The 25,860-nt window shown below is 37.5% G+C and overlaps 1 protein-coding gene across 1 annotated transcript in view; it reads left to right on the top strand.

The window, feature by feature from the left end:
* The window catches only part of LOC127449267 (carboxyl-terminal PDZ ligand of neuronal nitric oxide synthase protein-like), a 167,178-nt gene that overhangs the window by 47,322 nt on the left and 93,996 nt on the right, over window positions 1–25,860 (top strand). Inside the window, exon 4 of the mRNA XM_051712588.1 lies at window positions 3,571–3,629. Within this exon, the coding sequence (XP_051568548.1) occupies window positions 3,571–3,629 (59 nt within the window). The remainder of the gene's footprint in view (window positions 1–3,570; window positions 3,630–25,860) is intronic.

The following is a 25,860-nucleotide window of genomic DNA, read 5'->3' on the forward strand; positions in this document are numbered from 1 at the left end:
TTTTTTCTTTCTGTTTCAAAAGTGGCTTTTTCTTTGCAATTCTTCCCATAAGGCCTGCACCCCTGAGTCTTCTCTTTACTGTTGTACATGAAACTGGTGTTGAGTGGGTAGAATTCAGTGAAGCTGTCAGCTGAGGATATGTGAGGCGTCTATTTCTAAAACTAGAGACTCTGATGTACTTATCCTCTTGTTAGTTGTACATCTGGCCTTTCGCAACTCTTTCTGTCCTTGGTAGAGCCAGTTGTCCTTTGTCTTTGAAGACTGTAGTGTACACCTTTGTATGAAATCTTTTTTTTTTTTTTTTTTTGGCAATTTCAAGCATTGTATAGCCTTCATTCCTGGTTTTTTTTGTTGCCATTTCTGACCTAATATTGACCTTAAGACATGCCAGTCTGTTGCATACTGTGGCAACTCAAAAACAAACACTAAGACAATGTTAAGCTTCATTTAACGAACCAAATAGCTTTCAACTGTGTTTGATATAATGGCAAGTGATTTTATAGTACCAAATTAGCAATTTAGCATGATTACTCAAGGGTAAGGTGTTGAAGTGATGGCTGCTGGAAGTGGGGCCTGTCTAGATTTGATCAAAAATGACTTTTTTCAAATAGTGATGGTGCTGTTTTATCAGTAATGTCCTGACTATACTTTGTGATCAGTTGAATGCCACTTTGGTGAATTAAAGTACCAATTTCCTTCCAAAACAGCAGAATCTGTACATTATGCCAAACTTTTAGCCAGTGTAAGTGTTAAGTACCTATATGAACAGAAGCATTAACTAGAGCCGGAGTTTTTAATCAGGGGACAAATCCTAATCCTAAATTTTCATGCCGTTTCAAACTGTTATGAATGTACATTTGCTAATCCTAAAATATATACGTGTATTAATAGTGTATGTGTCTGTGTTTATAAACAAACACACACACACATATATATATTAGTGTTGTCACAATACCAACATTTCAGAAGTCAGTACCGATACATATAAAATGTCATTATTCTCGATTCCTATTTCGATACCACAGAAAAAATAGGTAATATGCTATTGAACAAACTCCTTTAGCCTATTTAATTGTTAAATTTAAATAATGAATTAAAACAATAATGTTTTCTTGGAGTGTTTCTCAATTAAGTAAACATTGCTTTGCATGGGCCCTATTTTTTCTAAATTCTATAAAAAAAAAATCCAGATTTCCAATTTTGTTTTCTAAATTCCATGTTTTAAAGTTAAATTCAGTTTCATCATCAAAATTGTATCTAATGAAATGATTCAAAAGTTTAATCAAACAAAAATGGAACAATTACTTTTCAACAAAACACATTTTTTAACTTTTGTAGCGATTTCCTAAAATTACACGTCAAGCTTCTATTTTGTATCAGTCTTTTATTAAGTAAAAGCCTATCTTGTTTAGTGGTTATGATGGTACTTTCACACTTCCGGCTAAGGTGTTGTTAATATGACCCAGTGTAAGTATTGAAGCACAAAATGCTGTGATGTAGTCTGCAGGCACTGCGCTCGTCACAGTAAATGAGCACTCTTTTCTGCCATCTACTACAACAAGCACAAGCGCACGATGCTCATTAAATGAAGTCATTTCTGCATTTTAGCTGCTTCAAATATTCACTTGCAGCATGCAGCACATGCAGACTGTATATTTATTTGAAGGAGTCATGACATGAGGAATCACATTTTCCTTGATCTTTTAATACGTAAGAGTTCATTATACTATAAAAACATACTGTAAGTTTCAGAACTTAAAACTTCCTCACAGCAAAAAGAGCATTTGTTGAAACCAAGCTGTCAAAATGACTCGTTCTCAACTTCCTCCACATTGTGATGTCACACTGTGGTAGACATTTGCATCTGACCGCCTCCACAACAACACTTCAATGCTTACTTTACCTTATTACTTCTGTAAGTAACTACCCCCCAGTAGTGGTGAGCAGCGAATTGAGTCGGTGCTTGGCACTACCAGTGCTGCACATACACTGGTATCGTTACATCAGTCCTTTTTTTTTTTTTTTATCGACTTGGTAACGAAGTACCGGTACTTTTGACATCAGTAATATACATGCATAAAATGCAAACGATTTTGGCAGTGAAAAATGTTGTATAGAGAGGATGTTTTTAAAATGCCATGAACAATGTTTATTTTTCAATTCACTGCATACAAAGTGCAGTAAACAATAAAAACAAAAACACCAACAAAACACACTAAGGTTCGTTTACACGACAACTTGTTTTGGGGCCTGAAAATGCAAACAAAAGTTTTTGAAAACGATGCCGTTATCATCTCCGTGTAAACATACAAAAACGTGAATTTGTGAAAAATTATGAAGTCATGCACATGCGTATTACGTGTTAGGTCTATAGGCATGCAGACGAGTACTTCAAAACAATGCGCGAGACATTCAAAACTACAATGGCGGACTACAGGACTGTGTTTGTGCTGCTCAAGATTTTGAGTTTATTGTTGCTTCTCCAGCAAAGTAATTGTAGTAATAAAGCAACCTCATCATCCGTCCAGACAAAATTGCTCGATGCCATCTTCATTGTTTGTATTCGCCACTCTGTGGAAGAATGCTTTTTGTGGATCCGTGTGAACGGGGATCATTTTGACAATGTTGTCGTCTGTACGCGAAACTTTTCAAAAACGCAAAGGACAAACGTTTCCGTTTTTAGTACATCGTTGTCGTGTAAACGTACCCTTAATCGTTATTTGGTTGCCTTTAAAACGGCACCAATTCTCTCCTAGGTGCACTTGCACACAGTTTTTCAAGGTTGTTGGCCTACAGGTTGTTCAAAGCATCTTACAGAACTTGCCACAATTAATTGCTTGTGTCTCTCCATGTAATCCCAGACTGACTTGATGTTTAGATCCAGGCTTTTTTGGGCCATACCATCCATTGTTCTGTTCTATTTGCAAAAGGAATGTTTGGAAATCTAAAATTTATATTTCCTTCGACACACTAATGCAGAAGAAATAAAACAACAATCTGAAGACAATTGTTTTTGTGACACATTTCAATGTGCGTAAGACTTGCACAGTACTGTATATATTTTACAATATGTAATATAATATTAGCCAGTAGTTGGTGTAGAATTAACAGATTGCTTAGGGATTGAGCCTCCACATTTTTTAAGTAACAACTGCAGGCCATAATTTAGATAGGGATGATGGTAACAATCTGGTTTTAGCTTCAGGCTGCTAGTTTAAAAGCTGGGTGTTTGATCATGCTATTTTTTAAGATCTGACGTGAGCAAGCAATTGGAGGGTTACAGAGATCACAGTCCTGCTCTTCTGTGATCACCCTTTGGGAAGATACTTTGCCTTAAGCTGCTTTTTGGGATGGTTTTGTCCTTAGGCAAGATCCCTTAAAGCTTCTTGTCAGTGGGTAGAGTCAGTGCAATTTCTGCATCATACGTTGCCTCATGCTGTTCTTTTTTGGTTTAACATAGAGTTAGAACTTAAATTAGAAATGATAGAGGAAGCTTCTGCCTAGGATATATTCTCATACATTAAAGCTTGGCATGTGGTATACTGAAACAATCACTCTCATTTCCTGCAGAAAAAAGAATGGACCTGGGACGAAAGCAAGATGATGGTGATGCAAGACCCAATTTACAGGTGCGGAGCTTCTTACAATATCTCTTATTATAACTACATCCATTCTTGAGTAATGTAGCTCTCAGTCCAGAGAAGAAATGAGTTATGCAGAGAATCAACTCAGAATGGAAGGCTTTCGACTTGAGAGGTGAAAAAATTGTCACGTTTGCCCCAAAATTGTGCATCTAAATACACTATATTACCATCAAAATCACAATGTGATTTTGTTATTCACAAGCCTGCTTGACTGGAGTCCCTTATTCTCCATTGAGCTCAAACTTGGGTACGGCTCTGCATAATAGGACTTGTTGTGGCTGGCACTCAAATTACACCCATGCTAACCACTATTAATGTGATGCATTTAATTATGAAGGAAGACAATCTAAGACCAAAATGACAAGCGTTTTCAAATTCAAATTCAGTTATGTCAATCCCTCATTGGTTCATATGATCATGGAAAGGCTTGAGTTACTGACCAGAAAAACCGAATAAATGAGACGGGATTTAATTGGGATCCATTTCATTAAAGTAATTAGGCAGTGGGAGGCACAAATAGCACTGGGATAAGTTCTCTTTTTTGATTATGTAAATGAAGACAGACAGTGTTCTGCAGATTAGATAGATCAATGCACATTGCAATATCTACTTTTTGTATTGTAGGGTTTTGCACATTTCATAATCGGCTTATTGGTGTGTTGCCTGAACGACTAGTCGATTTATCGGTCTTAAGGAGGTTTTTGGATTTACCTGATCCCCAATCAAATGTGGGACTTTGGGGCTGTTTACATAAGATTCGTTCAAAAACAGCCAGATGAAGCACATTGCAATGTTACAGAAAAAGACATGTTTTTAAGCCCACTTCCATGCTGATATGTTTTAGTTTGAAAAATGTATTGATTTCATTACATTCGCACCTCATCCACACTGGAACAGCGTTTGACTCCATCGAAAACAGAGGCTCTCCATTACTGCCTGCTATGGAAAATGGTGAGGTTTGGAATCTGAAAATGGAGTTTTCAAACTAAAAAGGATTAGTCAAGATCAGGCCTAAAAGTTTGACTATTTTTGTAATTTGGACTGTACTTCACACCACATTTTAAAAATGCAGCATTTATAGCAGGACACACAAACAGCGCAAGACACGATGCAATGGCCAAAGACGTCCATTTAAAAGTATTTGGCTGAAGTGGTGGTATTTTAAAGGCAATGAATTTAAAGGCGCAACTTTTATGAGAGGGTTTTAGCGTGCAAGCAGCCGATAAAAAATATAAAAACAAAACAAAAGAAGTTCTACTTGAATTGATCGACTTTACCAATCGACTATTCGGTTGTTGGACAACGAAGCAACCATTGTGCCCCATTCCAATTGCATTGCAATGCATTTAATGGGATGACGGTTCACAAATGAAAACTGTCATCATTTGCTCATTATGTTTTCCATCCAAACCCATATGTCTGTCTTCTGTGGAGCATAAAAGGAGGAGATATCAGGCAGAATGTTAGTCTAAGTCACCATTCACTGTCATTGCATTTTTTTTATATATATACAATGAAAGTGAATGGTGGCTGTGGCTGTCATTCTTCCTAACATGTTTCATAGAAGAAAGTCATATGGGTTTACAACAATGTGAACAAATGATCATGAAAGTTTTAAATTATGTGAACTATTCCTTAAATACAACCTTATATTCAAGTACTTTGAAGTTTGACAAGGAGTATTAACTTTGTGGAGGGGATCAGTATTTGTTGTTTGCCCACTATGTCTTTCAGAGCCTGGATGATGAGCTAGTTAGGTTGTGTTTGGAGTTCAAATCTCTGGATTAGTCAAAAGAAAGGAGTGGTCTGAAGTAGTGGCAGCAGACACCACTGTGACTGCAGACAAGGTCATTGCTACCTTGCAGTCATTTCATTTTACGCACAAGCACGTGTAACCACATATGCACTGGCTGTATTCACTATGCTTTGTTGAGAGTGATGCAGGACCCAATTTACCATTAGCTGACAGATTTAATGAAAAATGAGAGGGCTACAGCACTATGTCATCAGTATTAATCTCCACTTGCACTTAAGCTCTGATGCCAAGCGTCGGGTTGATCCAGAGCTGGCAAGGAACAACTGTATTGTTGCAAAACCCACAAATGCTAACCGCAGGACTATCTTCTGAGACTCTGTGGTGCAAAGTGATACAAACAGAGTCAGGCACAGCTTGTTCGATGCCCAGACATGGATGACTGAGATACAGGCTTTCGTTTGGTTCCACAATACCGCAGCTCATCTGGAATAAAAGTGTTTTATCTAGGATTTAGTTGATCCTGGTGTCTCAAGGGCATTCAAACTGAAATCCAGTCAGACTGCCGTCTCTGTAAGAGGGACACCTGACAAGTACATCATTTTCACACAACCAGTTTGCACTTTTTTTTCATGAGGCAGTTCTTGACGTTAATACTTTACAACCACAGTGTTATACCACAGTATGAGTAATTTTGTGTCATGGTGAAAATACAGCAATATAGTTATTTTTCTTGGAAATGTAATGGAATAAATGGTTTATACATTAACTGACCATGTAATTAATTTACATAATCCAGTGAATTAAAGCACTTTTTTAAAATACACCTTTTTCAAAGCAGCTTTACCAAAGAGTATGCTGTAATGACTATAATGTCTTAAATCCTCGTTGAGCCTTTTGATTGAAAAATGCCACTGAAAATCGTGCCTTAATAATTATTTGTCTTTAGGCACCCAGTGAGCAAGCCAAAGGTTGCAAGGAACCCAAAACTCCATTAGATGTTAGTTAGTGGAGAGAGAGAGAAAAAAATGTGAAACCTTGAAATGAAAAATTCTCTACAAATAAAAGGTTGTACACCATCTCATTCATAACAGTTTAATAAGCTGGGTATCAGTGCAAAAACAGGTTCACATTTTGTAACTCTTGAGTTATGAAACCAAGCACTCAAAAGAGTAACACTAATATTTAAAAACTTGAAAAAAATCTAAATTTTTATTTGAATGAGCGAACATTCAACGCCATTGTGAAATAGCAGATATACACACCTGTGACAGCACGGCAATTGAATTCTATATTATATAAATACTATATTATGTGGCATGTTGCTTGTAAATTGTGACTAAACTGAACTAAACTCCTTCCTCGTCTCGACTTTTTTGGGACTCGTCCTGCTCTGTATTTTAACATTATTCCATGTTTTTACATTGCTATTATGTAAATAACTTTAAACAGTCCTGCCCGCTGATACCCATGCAAATAAATCTACCGTATAAACAGTATACAAAATCTCTTCTGGTTGACACATTTCTACCATTGCTCCTAGTATACAATCATACCATCCAACCCTAATTCCAGTGATAAATCTCAAAACATAATTCACATACCAGTAATCTGAAATGAGCACCCACTTTTCCACATTCTGTCTTAAGTTCTGATCAATCTGAGAGTTTACACAAAAATGAAAATTCTGTCATAATTTACTCACCCTCAGTCACTACTTTTCTGATTAAACTGAATGGTGACTGTGGCTAACATTCTGCCTAACATCTCCTTTTGTGTTCCATGGAAGAAAGAAAAACAAACAGAGTTGTAACAACATAAATGTGAGTGACTGATGACAGAATTTGCATATTTTGGATGAACTATCCCTTTACCTGTTTAGATTGCCTTTACTAGTACTTAGCAGCATGATAAGATGTGGCTTACCTCACTGTAATGTCAGTTTCAAAATCATACCATTGCTCTCGCATTCATATATAGTTTTGTGATCAAAACCGGAAGTACATTTTAGTAATTGGAAAAATCCGCCTTGACTTTTTTGATGTATGTAATAAGTTGGTTCATCAACACTTCATCTTTCCTGGATCACAGTGTTTGGATTGATCCAAAGCGTTAGCCGACATTTACATCTGCGCTGCTGCAAAAGCCCAATAATACTTCATCTCCCAGGCAATATGTGAGCCCAGCGTCCCAATTAGAATATGAAAAGCTTTCTCGATTGACCTTGCTCAAGGATATGTGCACATTTGTTTGTGTTTGTTTATGTGTGGATGACACACAAACCATTAGTGGTGTTTTGTGAATACAGTCACATTAGTGCTAGAGTATCCACCACAACCAGCCTAGAATACATGAGTCATGATTAAAACTAACTCGCTCTTGATGAATATATCACATGTTGGCAACATCACACTGGGCAATTTGACCAGAATTGGTAGGCGTGCTGCATACTGTTGGACTTCCCGTTTGCTTGCCAAATGTATCTTTAGCTGCAGATTGTCAGCACTGTCCCTTATTGTATAAAAATGTGGACATGGTTGGCAGTCGGTTCGTCACAATACCAAAATTTACGTAGCTGATATAAATACCACTGAAATTTCCAAATTCTCAAAACAAATGTCGATACCACAGAAATAAAAGATAATATATTAAAGATACTCCTTTATAAGTAAATATTATATAGAGTAATATATATATATATATAAATATATGAAGTAGTAAATAAATATATTTACATTATTTCATTTTTATTTGTATAGCGCTTTTCACAACAGACGTTGTTTCAAAGCAGCTGTACAGGAAATTATGCTAAAACAAAAAATAAAGCTGTAATGTTTTATTCATCAATGTGCTGTATGATAAAAATGTGATTCTAGATTGTGCTTTAATAAATAAATAATATTGTATAATATTGTACTTATAATATAACGTGTGTGCGTGCGTGTGTGTGTGTGTATGTATATATATATATATATATATATATATATATATATATATATATATATATATAATAGTTTTATAATAGTTTTTATACCCCCAAGTGAGCAAGCCAAAGACGACCGTGTCAAGGAACAAAAAAACTCCATAAGATGTTGGTTAATGGAGAAAAACAACCATGGGAGAATCAAGACTCACTCCCTTCTGGCTAAACTATATGAATATAATGCCAATATTAGTTATTTATGTGTAGAACTAGTCATGGTTTAAATGAGTACACTAAGTAAATGTTAGTGGCCAATGTTTAAACAAAATATTGTTGTATGAACTGTAAGATTAGTGACGGTCTTTGAAGTCCATCCTGTATTAACTGTGGAAGTGCATGCAGATGCAGTGTGCTTTGATATTTGGCTGATGAAGGCTTTAGTTGCCAGTTAATTCATTGTCTACGTATTCCATTTTAAAAGAGTGTAGTCCATTCTTTGATCAAGATGATACAGGGAACAGTCAGTGAGGGGCATTGCAGTCCAGCTGGAAGCTTATGACAGGTAATTTTGGTGAAGTCCATGCTGAGTCCAAGGTTCAAGCAGTGGCACATGAAGTGTCCCATGTCTTGGAGTTGGCATCAGTTCATCCTCTGTGAAGTCCATCGTAGCAGACTGAAGTGAAGCCTGGCCGGCACATGCTGCAGTTAGTCGTCATCACTCAGCGACACGTAGCAGTGGAAGTTGGACATCATGCAGGATGGGAGCTGGATCTTATAGCTATGAATAAATCTAAATATTAACAGATATTTATTTTTTAAATATTGAAAATAAATATTAAATAAAGTAGTTTAAATTAAATGTAAATATTTTATTAAATAAACAATGGCATGCAGCCAAGAATTTCTCTGCTTTATGCTTTCCAACAGTAGTATCAAGTGTTCAAGTAAACAGTCAGAAATCAAATGTAAAATACAATTTTTGTGGTTTTATTTGGCATAGTCCAGACTGTTTACATTAGCTCTTTTCACAAAGCATACATACAAGCGTTGCAAAGCAATTGCAATTCAGATAGCACATTGACACCAAATTCAGTTGGTACAACTAATACTGTAGAAAGATTGATTATTAGATTTTTTTTTCTTTTAGTATAGTCTTGATAACAGACTTCTGGTAATTTTTAAATCCCAATTTGTCAGTAGAGATGTAATAATTCTTCCCCAGTGTCAGAATGCACCAGTGTGCATACTGAAATATTTTACAAGTGTGCATCAGTAGAACAACTACTCTTAGTCACCAAGTGCAGGAGGCAGAATACATTACAATATGCACCAGACGAAAAAGAGCATAATCTCATGATAATAAATAGTGTTTTTGTACCAACAGGCTGATCAGTATGTTTGAGTCTACTGCCTTGAAATGCACACCTAATCCATAAAGGGTCTGTGGCTGATTGTCATGTGAGAGAATAGACCAGCATATAAAACAGGTCACTTGTCCCAATTGTAAATTTGACTTTGAATATGGCTGAACAAGAAAACACATTCATAGGTTATATTCATGGAATACTACGTGGACTAGGGTTGGATTGCCAATACCCGATATGATCGTGGTTACGAACACCAGTATTACTGCTGGTTGGACTCTAGGTGGTACTATGGGGTAATTTTCGTTAGGCAGGGTTAGGGTTAAGCCTACACAATAAAGCAAGACACCTTGATTTCAAACTTTGAACTTTATTTTTTATTTATTTTAATTAAAAATGAAAATAAAACTGGAAAAAAGATTGTGCAGTTAAAATGTGTGTTGTTCAACTTTTTGAAAAATGGCTTTACAACAGTTGTAAAGGGCAACATCTCTTTGGCAAAGAACCTACTTCATCTGTGCATTCTCTACTAGTCGGATATTTTGTTGTCCAGGAATGTGTGTGAATAAATTTGTTTTGTTCCCTCTTTCACTATATATATATATATATATATATATATATATATATATATATATATATATGTATATATGTATGTATATATATATATATATATATACACATACATACATACATACATACACATACATATACATACATACATACATACATATATATATATATATGTGTGTGTGTGTGTGTGTGTATACAGTTGTGCTCAAAAGTCCAAGTGCATACCCTGGCAGAAAATGTGAAATTTTGGCATTGATTTTGAAAATATGACAAAATGAAAAAATCTTTATTTAAGGATAGTGATCATATGAAGCCATTTATTATCACATAGTTGTTTGTCTCCTTTTCAAATCATAATGGTAACGGAAATCACCCAAATGGCCCTGATCAAAAATGTACATACCCTTGAATGTTTGGCCTTGTTACAGACACACAAGGTGACACACACAGGTTTAAATGGCAATTAAAGGTTAATTTCCCACACCTGTGGCTTTTTAAATTGCAGTTAGTGTCTGTGTATAAATAGTCAATGAGTTTCTTAGCTCTCATGTGGATGCACTGAGCAGGCTATATACTGTGCCATGGGGAGCAGAAAAGAACTGTCAAAAGACCTGCGTAACAAGGTAATGGAACTTTATAAAGATGGAAAAGGATATAAAAATATATCCAAAGCCTTGAAAATGCCAGTCAGTAATCAATCACTTATTAAGAAGTGGAAAATTTGGGGATCACTTGATACCAAGTCAAGGTCAGGTAGACCAAGAAAGATTTCAGCCACAGCTGCCAGAAGGATTGTTCAGGATACAAAGAAAAACCCACAGGTAACCTCAGGAGAAATACAGTATTTATTTATACAAATAAAGTGTTTTTGTATTATTTTATGTTTTAATCGCAGATGTATAGGATGCAGAGTTGTGGTCACAATGAACTGCTCTGTGGAAATAAAACGAACTGAACTCAAAGCACCTCCTGAGCTGAGGTGATCTGCAGCACTCATAGACAATACTGTTCTTGCAAAAAAAAAAAAAATTCAGAAGACTGAAACAAAGAAAGTTTGAGAACCTTTTACATGCACGTGTTCCACGAGACTGCAAGCCTCCGTACAAACAGTGTGTAATACATGCGCATAGATGGTTTTTCTGTCATATGTTCTTAATAATATAATAAAGTGTGTTTCGTCAAGCACGTGACTGTGTGTCTATGGGCAAATTATTTGTAATATTAATTTGATAATATTAATAGCCTAATAATAATAATAATAATAATTTATTACATTAATGGGAAAATGAGCCAAATATCCTATCATAAATCATATAGGCATCAGCTATTGGCAATCACTCTGACCATCGTCGATCCCCGAGATCATCATCTATCAACAACTGTACGATCCTCACTCGCAATTCACCACAAACATAAAACTATTGTTTGCTTTTGAGCTACCCATCTAGTTTAAAACTGTAGTTCAATTATGGTAGTTCATGTTGTTTTTTTCCATGCAGTTACAGCTAATGGGGGATGAGGCTTTCAAGCTTTAAAAAGAATGCAGAAGCACTCTAGAAGTATAAATAAACATGGACATGACTTGTGCACTACAGTATATTCCAAGTCTTTTGAAGTCATATGGCTTTGTGAAAAACAATCTGTTTTTCATTGATAATGTGACTCGTCAGACAACTGTTGTCCACAATGAAACTGGATCATGGAGTCAGTGAGTTGACTAACTGGTTTTGTGAACCAGATCAATAGATCAACTGACTCAAAAGAATGATTTTTTTTTTTTTTTTTTTTTTTAAATCACATGATTTGTTCAATAATCCATTTTCAGTGAAGATTTTCAGTAAATAACATTTCATTTTGTTCTGATGTCACACAGTGCTGTCGAATGGCTTCAGAAGAAAGTCATACACATTTGAAATAACATGAGGGTTAGTAAATGATGACATAATTTTTATTTTTGTGGAACTAGTAATTAAAAAAATCTACATGGAAAGACTACAGAAAACTTGTGACCATTAAAAACATTGTTGTTGTTTTTTTGGTTTTTTTATCTGATCTGTGTGGAATTTGGGCAAAATCCAATTTTCCTAAAATATACATTATACAATCCCCATGGCTCAAGTACTCACACACACACAGCCAGAAACCTCATTTCCCCATATTATCACCCCATTGAGGCTTGTCTTGTCCTCTTATACTTTTACAGAGCATTTTCTGAATATAGACTACCAAAGTATCTTAAGATTCTCCAGCTGCAATGTCGGCTAGTATTGACCAAAAAAAAATTAAATGTTTCTAATTTTAAGTGCCATCTCATGCTTTTTTAATACCTATTTTATTAGCTTCATTCGACCTGCTGTTATCTTGGAAAAAAAAATCTTATCATGTTAGCCAAACCTCTACTGCTTTGCTGCTGCTTTTTTTAAAAAAAGCAGAGACTATTCTGTCCTTTATTAAGTGTTGCTGTGGCACTGCAGTTTTACTTTTTGTTTGTGTAGATTGTTTTATTAAAATGCCCCACACTCTTTGAAATATTGCATAATTAGGTTAATGTTCTTGTTCAGTTCCAAATAAATAAATGTAATGTAATTGGAATGATAATGTTATTTATTTTAGCAAAAAAGTTATACAGTCCCAACTGGGCCTGTGTTAAAAAGTATTTGCCCCCTTAGTTACTAAATCCCCAAATATATGAAACTGCATTCATAATGGCGTTCAGCTGGACTAGACACACCCAAGCCCTATATAGATAGATAGATAGATATAGACAGTTGAAGTCAGAAGTTTACATACACCTTAGCCAAATACATTTAAACTCAGTTTTTCACAAGTCCTGACATTTAATCGTAGAAAACATTGCCTGTCTTAAGTCAGTTAGGGTCACTTTTTTCTTTATTTTAATAATGTGAAATGTCAGGATAATAGTAGAGAGAATGAATTATTTCAGCTTTTATTTCTTTCATAACATTCCCAGTGGGTCAGAAGTTTACATACAGTTTGTTAGTATTTGGTAGCATTGCCTTTAAATTGTTTAACTTGGGTCAAACGTTTTGGGTAGCCTTTCACAAGCTTCTCACAATAAGTTGCTGGAATTTTGGCCCATTCCTCCAGACAGAACTGGTGTAACTGAGTCAGGTTTGTATGCCTCCTTGCTCACACACGCTTTTTCAGTTCTGCCCACAAATTTTCTTTCAGATTGAGGTCAGGGCTTTGTGATGGCCACTCCAGTACCTTGACTTTGTTGTCCTTAAGCCATTTTGCCACAACTTTGGGGGTATACTTGGGGTCATTGTCCATTAGGAAGACCCATTTGCGACCAAGCTTTAACTTCCTGGCTGATGTCTTGAGATGTTGCTTCAATATCTCCACATAAGTTTCCTACCTCATGATGCCATCTATTTTGTGAAGTGCACCAGTCACTTCTGCAGCAAAGCATCCCCGCAACATGATGCTGCCACCCCCATGCTTCACGGTTGGGATGGTGTTCTCCGGCTTGCAAGCCTCACCCTTTTCCCTCCAAACGGTCATTATGGCCAAAAAGTAAAATTTTTGTTTCATCAGACCAGATTAATTTTCTCCAAAAAGTAAGATATTTGTCCCCATGTGCACTTGCAAACTGTAGTCTGACTTTTTTATGGCAGTTTTGGAGCATTGGCTTCTTTCTTGCTGAGCAGCCTTTCAGATTATGTCGATATAGGACTCATTTTACTGTGGATATAGATACTTATCTACCTGTTTCCTCCAGCATCTTCACAAGGTTCTTTGCTGTTGTTCTGGGATTGATTTGCACTTTTCGCACCAAACTATGTTCATCTCTAGGAGACAGAATGCGTCTTCTTCCTGAGCGGTATGATGGCTGCATGGTCCCATGGTGTTTATACTTGCATACTATTGTTTGTACAGATGAACGTGGCACCTTCAGGTGTTTAAAAATTGCTCCCAAGGATGAACCAGACTTGTGGAGGTCCACAAATTTTTTTTCTGAGGTCTTGGCTGATTTCTTTTGATTTTCCCATGATGTCAAGCAAAGAGGCACTGAGTTTGAAGGTAGGCCTTAAAATATATCCACAGGTACACCTCCACTTGACTCCAATTAGCCTATCAGAAGCTAATTGCCTAAAGGCATGCCATCATTTTCTGGAATTTTCCAAGCTGCTTAAAGACACAGTTAACTTAGTGAATGTAAACTTCTGACCCACTGGAGTTGTGATTATAGTCAATTAAAAGTGAAACAATCTGTCTGTAAACAATTGTTGGAAAAATGACCCGTGTCATGCACAAAGTAGATGTCCTTAACAAAAACGTACAGATTTTGCTGTTTCGGAAGGAAATTGGTACTTTATTTCAACAAAGTGGCATTCAGCTGATCACAAAGAATAGTCAGGACATTACTGATGTAAAAAAAAAAAAAAGCACCATGACTATTTGAAAAAAATTATTTTTGTTCAAATCTAGACAGGTCTCATTTCCAGCAGCCATCACTCCAACACCTTATCCTTGAGTAATCATGCTAAATTGCTAATTTGGTACTAGAAAATCACTTGCCGTTATATCAAGCACAGTTGAAAGCTATTTGGTTCGTTAAATGAAGCTTAACATTGTCTTTGTGTTTGTTTTTGAGTTGCCACAGTATGCAATAGGCTGACATGTCTTAAAGTCAATATTAGGAAACAGCTTTCTATAGAAACTCGTCAGTCAATCATTGTTTTGAGGAATGAAGGCTATACAATGCATGAAATTGCCAAAAAAATGATGATTTCATACAAAGGTACACTACAGCCTTCCAACACAAAGCACAACTGGCTCTAACAAGGATAGAAAGAGATGTGGAAGGCCAGATGTACAACTAAATGAGGATAAGTACATCAGAGTCTCTAGTTTGAGAAATAGACGCCTCACATGTACTCAGCTGACAGCTTCATTGAATTCTACCAGCTCAACACCAGTTTCATGTACAACAGTAAAGAGAAGACTCAGGGGTGCAGGCTTTAGGCCACTTTTGGAAAAAAAAAAAAAAAAAAAAAAAAGAAAAGGTTTGAGTTGGCAAAGAAACACAGACATTGGACAACAGATAATTGGAAAAGAGTGTTATGGATCTTAACCCCATTGAGTTTTGTGGGATCAGCTAGACTGTAAGGTGCATGAGAAGTGCCCGACAAGACAGCCACAACTATAGCAAGTGCTACAGGAAGTGTGGGGTGAAATGTCACCTGAGTATCTGGACAAACTGACAGCTAGAATGCCAAGGATCTGCAAAGCTATCATTGCTGCACGTGGAGGATGTTTTTGATGAGAACTCTTTGAAGTAGTTTAAGAAGTAAAAAAAAAAAAAAGAAAAGAAAAAAAAATCAAATTGTAATAGTAATTTTTCACATTATTAATGTCCTGACTATACATTGTGATCGGATGAATGCAACTTTGGTGAATAAAAGTATCAATTTCTTTCCATAAGAGCAAAATATGTACATTATTCCAAACTTTTGGCCACCAGTGTATATATAATAGTTGTGCCTACTTGTTTATTGTTTTTATGCATAATTTGAACTATTTACAAACATTTACATTCATTTGTAGAACAAGTGCTAAAATGTTACTGTTACTTTAAGACTACCAATACTTGCCAATTAGTAAATGTTACTGTATTCCTAATGACTTATTTTAGCTGGTTCTTATACTTTTGATTACACATGCTATAGATATGTAAAAGAGGAACTGGATTTAAATCTCATTTGCATTTCATTATTCCATTCTGCATCTCAAAACATTCTTTTATAATCCCAACTTAAAAATAACATGTATCATATTCTAATATTAAAACGGATAGTTCCGGGTTGGACGAGACACTCCTGTGACTGTACATCAGTTTAAATTTATGTTAATTTGCCAAGTTGCTAGCTACATTGCTTGGCAACTGTTCACAGCCTACATTTGAGCTACTGAATTACATTACTTGGCGGAACAATTGCTTGTGTTTATTATTTATTGATTTAATTATTAATTGAAAATTGGAGTATTTTATCAGATTGTAATTTCACATTGCACCTAAGAAAATCTCTTAATCATAGTAAAATCACTGTAACACATGGGCACAAGTGGCTTGTTGCTTTAATAACTTCAAACTAGAGGATTGTTGACTTATATACCTTTTTTAGTGATGAGTTGCTTTGAACCTGTCATTTTAACAACTGTAAAATATGTACAGAGTAAGTGTACACTTTTTAAAATACAAAGTGTCTGCAGCCTGAACTGGAACTGTATGTGGCTTTGTTTTTGGTGAGTTCTGTACAGTAATGCTAAACTCAGCATGTGCTGATGGAAAGAGTCAGCAATATCGAATTTCTTATATTTAGTTCTCTTTCCCAAGATTCTGTATAAATCTCTCTAACTTTCAGCAGTTAAGTGTGCAGAATTCTTTTTTAGCTCTTTTGGGAAAACTTTTCCATATGCAAGTGGCACAAGGGATCTGGTTGGATGTTTCTAATTAAAGTTTTGGCTTGTTTCCATGTAAAAGTTGATCATTTCATTATTTCCTTCAATTATTCTTTCACAAACTTTCACAAACAAGAAAAGTACAGTATATTTGCTATATTCAATAACTTTCCCCATCTCAGGCCTCATACTTTTTTGTTATTGCTATTATTTCACATGTAAAAAATATTTATATTTCTTGCTACAATTATGTGCATTAAGGTTTATCAAAGATTTTATTAGATTTAAGTTTTTATCCATGCAGATTTGGTGGTATTGGTTAAAAAAAAAGAAAAAAGAAAAAGAAATGAACCTGAAAGTTTCATTTACTTTGCATAGACTGTTTAATGCTAAATAATTAGATTGTGAATAAAGCAAGATGCAATGATTAATTTAAAAAAGATAATATTACTAATTGGTGTTCAGTATGCACTGTATAAAAAGCTTGATTGTTACAATTGTGATGGAGTGTTGCCCACTGGTTCTGATATGCTTCATATTTATATTTGTTCAAACATTCATTATGTTATATAAAACCCTGATTATCTACATTGTTTTTCCATAAAAAGCATGATTTTTACTTTAATAAATGTGTAAATGTTGTTGTGGACTTTTGTTTTTAGATACAAACTTTTTAGACTTTTGAGCTTAGCTGTCACCGTTTTTTTTTTTTTTTTTTTTTTTTTATCTCTGTAGACCACAAAGTTGAAGTCTCCCTGTAATAGCACCATATACAATACATTGTTGTCCCTTACATTACTATCCATTTTTTCAGTTTATTGCTAGACATTTCAATTATGGCTACTGCTTGATTGATTCTCCCACACAGTTGAGTGAACGGACAGTAAATAAAGCGTGCTGATTGTCAAGACAACAACATTTCATTCACAGTACATATAACCAAAGCAGCATCAGAGCCATCTCTGATACTAGGGAGTGAGGTGAGACAGAACTGGCATATTTTAATATGGCTTTTTATACTTTATAGTGTCTTAACCCAGAATATGAAGGTGGCATAGAGCAGCCAAACAGCAGTCTTAACGTGGCCCTATAGATGCCTGGAGATAATTTTATGGACAATTTTGTGGTAAGCGAGATGTCCCACAAAAGCTTTTGAAATTTAGTGGAAAAAAAAAATGACATTTCAGAAATGTAGGTTTGAATTGCAGGTGTCTCATAAGCATCAGTCAGACAGCATTGTGGGATGATCTTGGTGCTCTACAATAAATCTGATGTTTGGTATTCAGCAGACATTTTCATCAGCAGATTGGACTCAGGAAGGCCAACAAGAAAACTGCTGACATACTGGCTGACTGGAATTGATACAAAATGCCATAGCTTTTGTCATGCAGTGTTTCTCCTACTGTGACATGGCTTTAGAACTGTTATGTTGTTTTGCATCATGTTATTCCTAATAAAAAGTCAATTTCATTTCATGTTGTATACCACCCATTATCAATTATTCTTCTAAAAGATCTTTCTGTGATGGTTTGTTTACAGCGATGGTTAAGCTAATTTGAAACTGTAGCTTCAAGCTACTCCCAACTTTAAGTATTTAAACTACAGTCAAGGACTACCCTTTTGAAAAAGTAGTTAGTTACAATACAAGCTACTGACAGAAATACATATCTACATTGAAGCTATTTTAGGAAGTAAAGCTTTTGAAATATTTAATGGTCCAGTTATTTAATTCAATTCTGCAATCAGAACAGTATTTATCTGGCATAAAAAAATTAAAAGCTCAATTAGGTTGGCATTAAACATGAAAGTGAAGATATAAATGTATACTAAATACTATATTAATTGTTTTTGTGTGAATAAGTAATCATTTACACAAGTAAAACCAGAAAAGATCATGTTTTATATAATTGAGTCAAAAGCATAGTTATAAACTGTAGCGATACCCTAAAAACTTTTGGTGTGAAAAAGATCAATATTTAAGTACTTAAACTATAAACCATCGCCTCCGTTAAGCTTCACGAGAGGGTGGAGTCCAAGCGGTCTCTTGTGTGATGTATTCCGTTGCCATGATACAGAAATAATCTCACGTTCTCCTCTCAGTTGAGACAGCCAGGATAAGCACACAAACACACCACTGTGAGTAAAGAAACAGATACAAATACAGATCTAAACCAAAACCAACAAAACTTCTGTACAGCGTTCCTCCTACACAGTTGTAAACAGCGCTGCTCTTCCGGCTTTGTCGCACATGCGTCAGTTATCGTGTGTTACAATGCCAATGCGATTACGTCATATGCACGTACCACTGCCGACCGGAAGCATGATTTAAAAGCACTTAAATATTTATCTTTTTTGCACCAAAAGCGATCGTGTCGCTTTAGAAGACATTAATTTAACAGCTGGTGTTGTATGGATGACATTTATGCTGACTGTCTGTGATTTTTGGAGCTTCAAAAGAGAAATCTCCATTCACTTGCATTTTAAGGACCTACTGAGCTGGAGAGGACATGTGACGCCATGCGAGAAGCAGACGTGTGAGCCACGAGCTCTGCGCACTTTGCTAGGTTTTTAATTATTTTCATGTTATAATCCGGTGAGATTCGATACACCCAGTTACATATTTGCTCTTTGAGGTAAACATGGCAAAGAAGTCAAAATCCTCAGACTCTGGAGACATTAAAAGACACTAATGTGCTCAAGCTGAGGCCTCTGATAGGCCTGCAGACTGGTGACTCGTTTTGGAAAGCACGACGGGAGAAGAAATCCAGCGTCAACTGTCCAACATCTCGGTGACGCTGACGAAGGTTGTTGCTGACTTGGAGGTTCTCGCTGTAATACGGCAATCGATTATGCCGATGGAAACAAAATTCCATGGTCACAAGAGTGGCAGAAGTTGAGAAAAGGATCGATTATCTGGAGTCATTGGAAAGGGAATTATCCGCTAATCCGCCCGCGTCCAAAACAGACTTTGAACACATTTTGGAAAAATTGGAAGATTTCAAAAATAGGAACCGAAGGAACAATATATGGATTGTTGGAATTCCTGAGCATGAAGAGGGCAGAGATATGGTGAAATTCCTGGATGAACTCTTCCCGAGTCTGCTTGACATAACAGGCCATAAACTTAAAATCGAGCGAGCTTTATCAGAGATCATCCGATAAAGATCTTGTGTTACGCCAGGCGAGGAGCAAAGGAAAACTTTCTTGGAAGAATCACAATAGTTTCTTGTTCCCAGACTTTGCGAATTCGACGAGAGAAACGCGATCGGTTCAAGGAATGTAAGAAACTCTTACAATAAGGGAAGATCTCTTTTGCACTGATGTTTCCGGCCAAACTGAGAATAGACACCAAGGACGGTCGCAAAGTATTTTTATGCCCTAGGCAGGCACTGGTCTTCATAGAATATATGGGTGAGTAATCTATTAAGCGTTTCTTATGTGAGTGGACTGACTCGCTGTACATAACTCGACTGTCTAAGGAAGCTGGGTGCCATTTTTGTATCTTTTTGCGTTATCTCCGCCTAGTGGATGGAGTTTGTTTTGTTGCATGACACTCCAAGAAACTTTTGCATTGACGGAAGATCGCTTTTACACCAGTTCCTGGCTAGATTGAGAATGGACACTATGGATGACCGCAAAATATCTACATGCTCACAAAGAGGACGGTGTAACACTTCTCAGTGGAAGGAGGAGGCGAGAAGCAGATTTCCTGGTTCGGGTAAGGGTTTTTATTTTCCTCTCTGCGACAGATATACACATTATGTTGTTCACTAAGTTAGTCAAAAAATACACAAACTATTTCACAAAATAAACTCTCAACTTTTCAATAATAAACTCTTCACTTCACACTTGGGTCTCTGCTGCCCAGGCTCTCTCTGTCGTCTAGCTGCGGTGTGGCTCTCTTTATGCCGCTCTCCCCGTGCTCACTGAAATTAGAGACAGGTGTTAGACATAATTTAACTCAGGTGTAAGCGCCCTTACCACTTTCTCTCTCTCCAGAGAGATGCTTGACCACGCCCCCGCTGCCACAGACATCTTTTATAAAGTTGATGGACTAAGTCATGGTGTATTTTTTTTTCACGTGGCCTCCGAGTGAATTTGACATGTTCAATACACACTTGATCATCTGAGGAACCGGGACGCCTGTTTTGTTTCTTTTTGTGCTGGTTCTGCCTAGCGGCTGGAGTTTGTTTTGTGGAATAACACTGCTTTGGGACAGTTGTGGATTAATCTGCTCGTTCTTTGTGCTTATGCCTCCTGTTGGCTGGAGTTTGTTTTATGGAGTATTTTTAAGGGACATTAGATTGATTACGTCACACCTTCAAGACAGTTCTGTGAATGAATCTACATGTTCTTTGTGTTTATTCTGCCTGTTGGCTGGGGTCTGTTTTACAAAGTATTTTCTGTTATGAAAAACACAAGTTTTTCTTTTTTCTGTTTGTTTTGTTCAGGGGGAAGTTCGGGGTTTGATTGTTGCATTAATGGGGAATGTGGTCTGTATAATCTTGTTTTTGACACACAATGTTTTTTTTAATATTTATTATTAGATCAATATGTCAGATGTTAATATGAGTAGGTTATCTCTCTCCACATGGAATGTGAATGGGTTGGGGCACCCCATAAAATGAAGGAAGGTTATTTATTTTCTTAAGCATAAGAAATATGATAGTGTTTCTTCAAGAAACGCGTCTTTCCCCACAGGAAGCTGAAAAATTTGGGAAGATATGGGGTGGACATGTTTCTTTAGTGCTGGCTCAAGTAAGAGCAGGGGAGGCATTATAATGATAAATAAACATCTACAATTCAAATGTCTTAAACAGGGTAAAGATAAATTAGGAAGAGTTATTATTGTTTTAGGAGAAATTCAGGGGCAAATGTTGATTTTGGCTAATATTTACGCACCTAACGCTGATGATCAGGGCTTTTTTTATAGATCTTGAAGGGATGTTGCAAGCCGCTGGCACCCCTCATGATATAATATTGGGAGGAGATTTTAATCTTTTGATGGACTCAGTCCTTGATCATAGTGAAGCAAAAGTGTGTAAGCCCCCTAGAGCAACATTGACGCTTCTCAGGATGTGTAAAAACCTTGGTCTTGCAGATATCTGGCGACTTTTGAACCCATCTGGTAGGGACTATACATTTTTTTCATCAGTTCATAAGATTTATTCTAGAATAGATTTTTTTTTATATCTAAGTCCCTCATTTCATCTGTTGTTGATTGCTCAATTGGAAACATCTTAGTCTCAGACCACGCCCTGGTGAGTTTAGAGATGTTGCCACACACAGAGAAAAATAAATCATATAGTTGGCGCTTTAATGTATCCCTTTTGCAAAATCCTGACTTTCCAACAAATGTTAAAGACTGAAATCAAAGTTTATATGGAGACCAACTGGTCCTCAGTATCCTCTGTGGGTGAGGCACTTAAAGCAGTTCTTAGGGGCCGGATCATACAGTATGCCTCATTCAACAAAAAATCCAAAGCACGAGAACTCGTGGAGTTGGAAGGGAATATTAAAAGTGCCAAGGCAGAGCTGAAGTACCGAATGTCGTCTGATGGCCTCAGAGAATTGACCCGATTGAAATACAGATATAATACTATTTTGTCGTGGAAAGTGGAGTTTTGTCTATTCAGGGCAAGACAGTCATACTTTGAGTCAGGGGACAAAGCAGAGAAGCTTTTGGCTAGATATATAAAACAGAGAGAGTCTTTTTCTACCATTGCCTCAGTGAAATCTGCTGCTGGTGAAATATTTACCTCAGCCATTGATATTAATAATGCTTTTAAAGAATTCTGTCTTGATCTTTATAGTTCCACGTCTTCGTCTACTGATGAGGATATTAGAAACTTTGTGGAACCATTAGAACTCCCTAAATTGACGACTGAGCAAAAATATTCTCTTGATTCTGAGATAACCTTGGAGGAGCTTGACGTGGTAATTAAGGCCTTGCCTACAGGCAAGGCTCTGGGGCCAGATGGTCTTGCAGCTGAGTTTTTTAGATTTTATGCTACAGAATTGGCTCCACTTTTGTTAGAAGTTTATACGGAACCATGACACAAGCCCGGATCAGTCTGATTCTTAAAAATCTTCCACCCTCCCCTGAGCCCTCGCGGCTAGATGATTGGTTCCTGGGTTCAGGGCGATGCTCACATGCCCTGCATGCCGTGGCCCTCCTGCAAGTATACCAGACCAAGGCACTAAAGGAACTGCACATGGGTAGTCCTGATCCCGATGTGATGCAGGAGCTGTGCTCGGTCACCGACCTCGGTCATGGTGCGAGCACTCGGGCTGGCGATGTCCACCCTCATGGTCCAGGAACGCCACCTGTGGCTGAATCTGGTCGAGATGAGGGACGCGGACAAGGTTCGCTTTCTCAACGCCCCCTTCTCCCAGATCGGCCTATTCGGCGACACCGCCGAGCACTTCACCCAGCAGTTTTCGGCGGTGAGGAAGCAGACAGAGGCTATACAACACACCTTGCCCCGGCGTGGCTCAAGATCCCGTTTCCCGTCTGCTCTCCGAGGACGTCCCCCTGTGGCGGCAAAAGCCCAGGCGGCTCCGCCTCAGCTCGTGCCCAGTTCTCGGTGCCAGCGTTGAGCCCCCCGCGGGAAGTTGACGCCCCCTGCCTCGCGGGCCAGCACGAGGACCCGGAAGGCTCCTAAGCGCCCCTGAGACAGACGACCCAGGGAGCGAGATGTCTGCTGCAAACCCGGAGCTGGTATCCAGACCACTCCATCCCCCGGTGGAGGGCCGTGTGGTAAATCCTTGGTTTCCTTTTCTTTTATGTTCGCCGCACCCCGAACGGGCTGCGGTACCCACATTCTCAATAAAAGAGCAGTTTCCTCACTCCCTGTAGGTCACATAGCCAGTGTTTACAACCGCCGTTATCACGGCAACCGGGCACTGAGCACCTGCGACTTAGACACCGCGAACACGGGCCCCCCACCTTCACGCGTCCGGTCGCACCACACTCACACCCACGGCCAGGTGGCTGTGACGGACTAAGAGGATGGTCAAAAAGGCCCTCCTCCCCCGTCGCCGACCCCCCCCACCGACACCGGGTACATGGAGAAAGGTAAGTGCTTCAAGGGTTCCCTCAGCGCAGCCACGAGTTCGAGACGAAGCGAGGATCCTCGACGTGGCATCCCCTGCTCCCTCCCGCCGTGAGGCCCCACCCACAGGTACATTAAACGCGTTTGTCCCCTTAGTGCCCCTTGCCCGGAGCTTGGACGCGTGGCTAGCACTTTCCAACCCGTCGCGGTGGTTGGCCAGGACCATCCGACTCGGCTACGCGATTCAGTTCGCCGGGCACCCGCCCCGGTTCAGCGGCATCCGTTTCACTTCGGTGAAGGGCGAGAATGCCGCCAACTCGCGTACATATATATATATATATATATATATATATATATATATATATATATATATATATATAATTATTATAATTTAAATTTTTTTACATTTAGACCACTTAAATTATTGATTGCTGTCAGGATGTGAAGAGACTTTCAACCAGTATAACAAAAAACAAAAAAAAATTCTGGAAAAGATTGCACACCCTAGCTTTAATGGTTTTTATAGGTAAAACGTCACAATCCCTAACGATTTCCCTAAAAACCATTGTGTTGCATAAAGCCCCTTAACTGCCATTTTCTTAAGTATTTTTTAAGGTTAGGAAAATTTTGCCTTTAGTATAGGTTAAGAGTTTCGAGGTTTCTAACCAATTGAAGAGTATGGTGTGCCAAGGCAAATTTTTCACGATAGGGAGAACCCAGTTTAGACCATTTTAGCCTTAGAAAAACTGTTGCAGGAGATTTGACGGTCAAGCAATATGAGAAATCGCTAACAAGCTGGAGGGCGATCTAATAGGAACACACACAAAACAGAAGTGTGCCCAGTATTGTCTGCTCTCTGCATCTTTATAAACCGTACAAATGGATAAATTAAAATCATACCACTATATCGCTATATCGAAAATTTGAATATCCTTCACCCACTGACTACCACTAATATTCTTAATTTGGGATTGCAATCAGTCCTCTGCACAGTTATACAAGCATCTTAACATCTTGCACCTCTAGTCCACCCCTACCTCGCACAGTCTTTCAAAGGTGTCTTTCTCAAAAGGGCACTGGCCAGCTGTAAAAGCAGAATCCTCCATTAATTGGTCTGCATGAGAAACTCAGGACATTTCCAAAGCAAAAAATGTGTACACAAAAAAGTGGTTAGATCGATTAAATTTGAGGATTGTACATCAGATACAAATGAAAATCTGCCCATGTATCCTCCAGAAAATGAGTTTGAAAAAATATTTGTGCATTAATAGAAAACGACTGTGATTGGTGCATACTGAAAAGAACTGAGAAACTTTAATAGTCTTTAAAATTAAAATAAAAACTTTAACTTTAAAAAAGTTACAATATTTTCTGTGTGGTAAAATTGCCCAAGTGTGGGTCAGGACATTTCCGATCATCTGAAAGTTGGCAGACAGTGGAATTTTATTACGGTAAAATCTCGCTCACTGTAGTAAATCCCTTAATGGTTTCCCTTACCTAAGAAAAGTGTCTAAGGGATTATATGCAACACTCTCAAGTCATTCCCTTGGGTAAGGGGAACTCACGCTTTAAGTGTTATACTTATGGGAAAAACTTTTGTGCAACCAGGCACTGGTTCATTTGTATGAACTGTCTGAACGAACAAATTCACTAACATAAATTGGACTTTACACCACTACAGATAAGTTATTTGTTTATTTTAACGGATTCATTTATATGAACCATCTAAAAAAAGCGTATTCACTAAAATTATTTGGTCTTGAAAATTACAGAAGATAGAGAGGACAGTTAGATTTGCGTGTTTGCTTATTATCTCGGTTGTATTGCTGCATGCACAATCCAGTGTGGAAAAAAAAAGATATAGACGCTATACTGTTACTATTTGGCAAAAGTAACTTGTTACTGAAAATAGCTTCCCTACTGTCACGCTGTTGAAATATGTAGTCAAGTTAGTCATTTTTGCGTCGCTACTTTGATATTTACTCCCCAGCACACTTGTTTAGTATTCTTTTAGAAATATCCTACATACTCCTAATGTGTGAGGAAAGGACTGAACTACTGTTGTTGTTCTATATGTTCCTTAAGGAAAGTCACAGATGAAAGCTATCAGTTCACCTGCCAGACG

The sequence above is a fragment of the Myxocyprinus asiaticus genome, chromosome 12, assembly GCF_019703515.2.
Source record: "Myxocyprinus asiaticus isolate MX2 ecotype Aquarium Trade chromosome 12, UBuf_Myxa_2, whole genome shotgun sequence".
Taxonomy (NCBI): Eukaryota; Metazoa; Chordata; class Actinopteri; order Cypriniformes; family Catostomidae; genus Myxocyprinus; species Myxocyprinus asiaticus.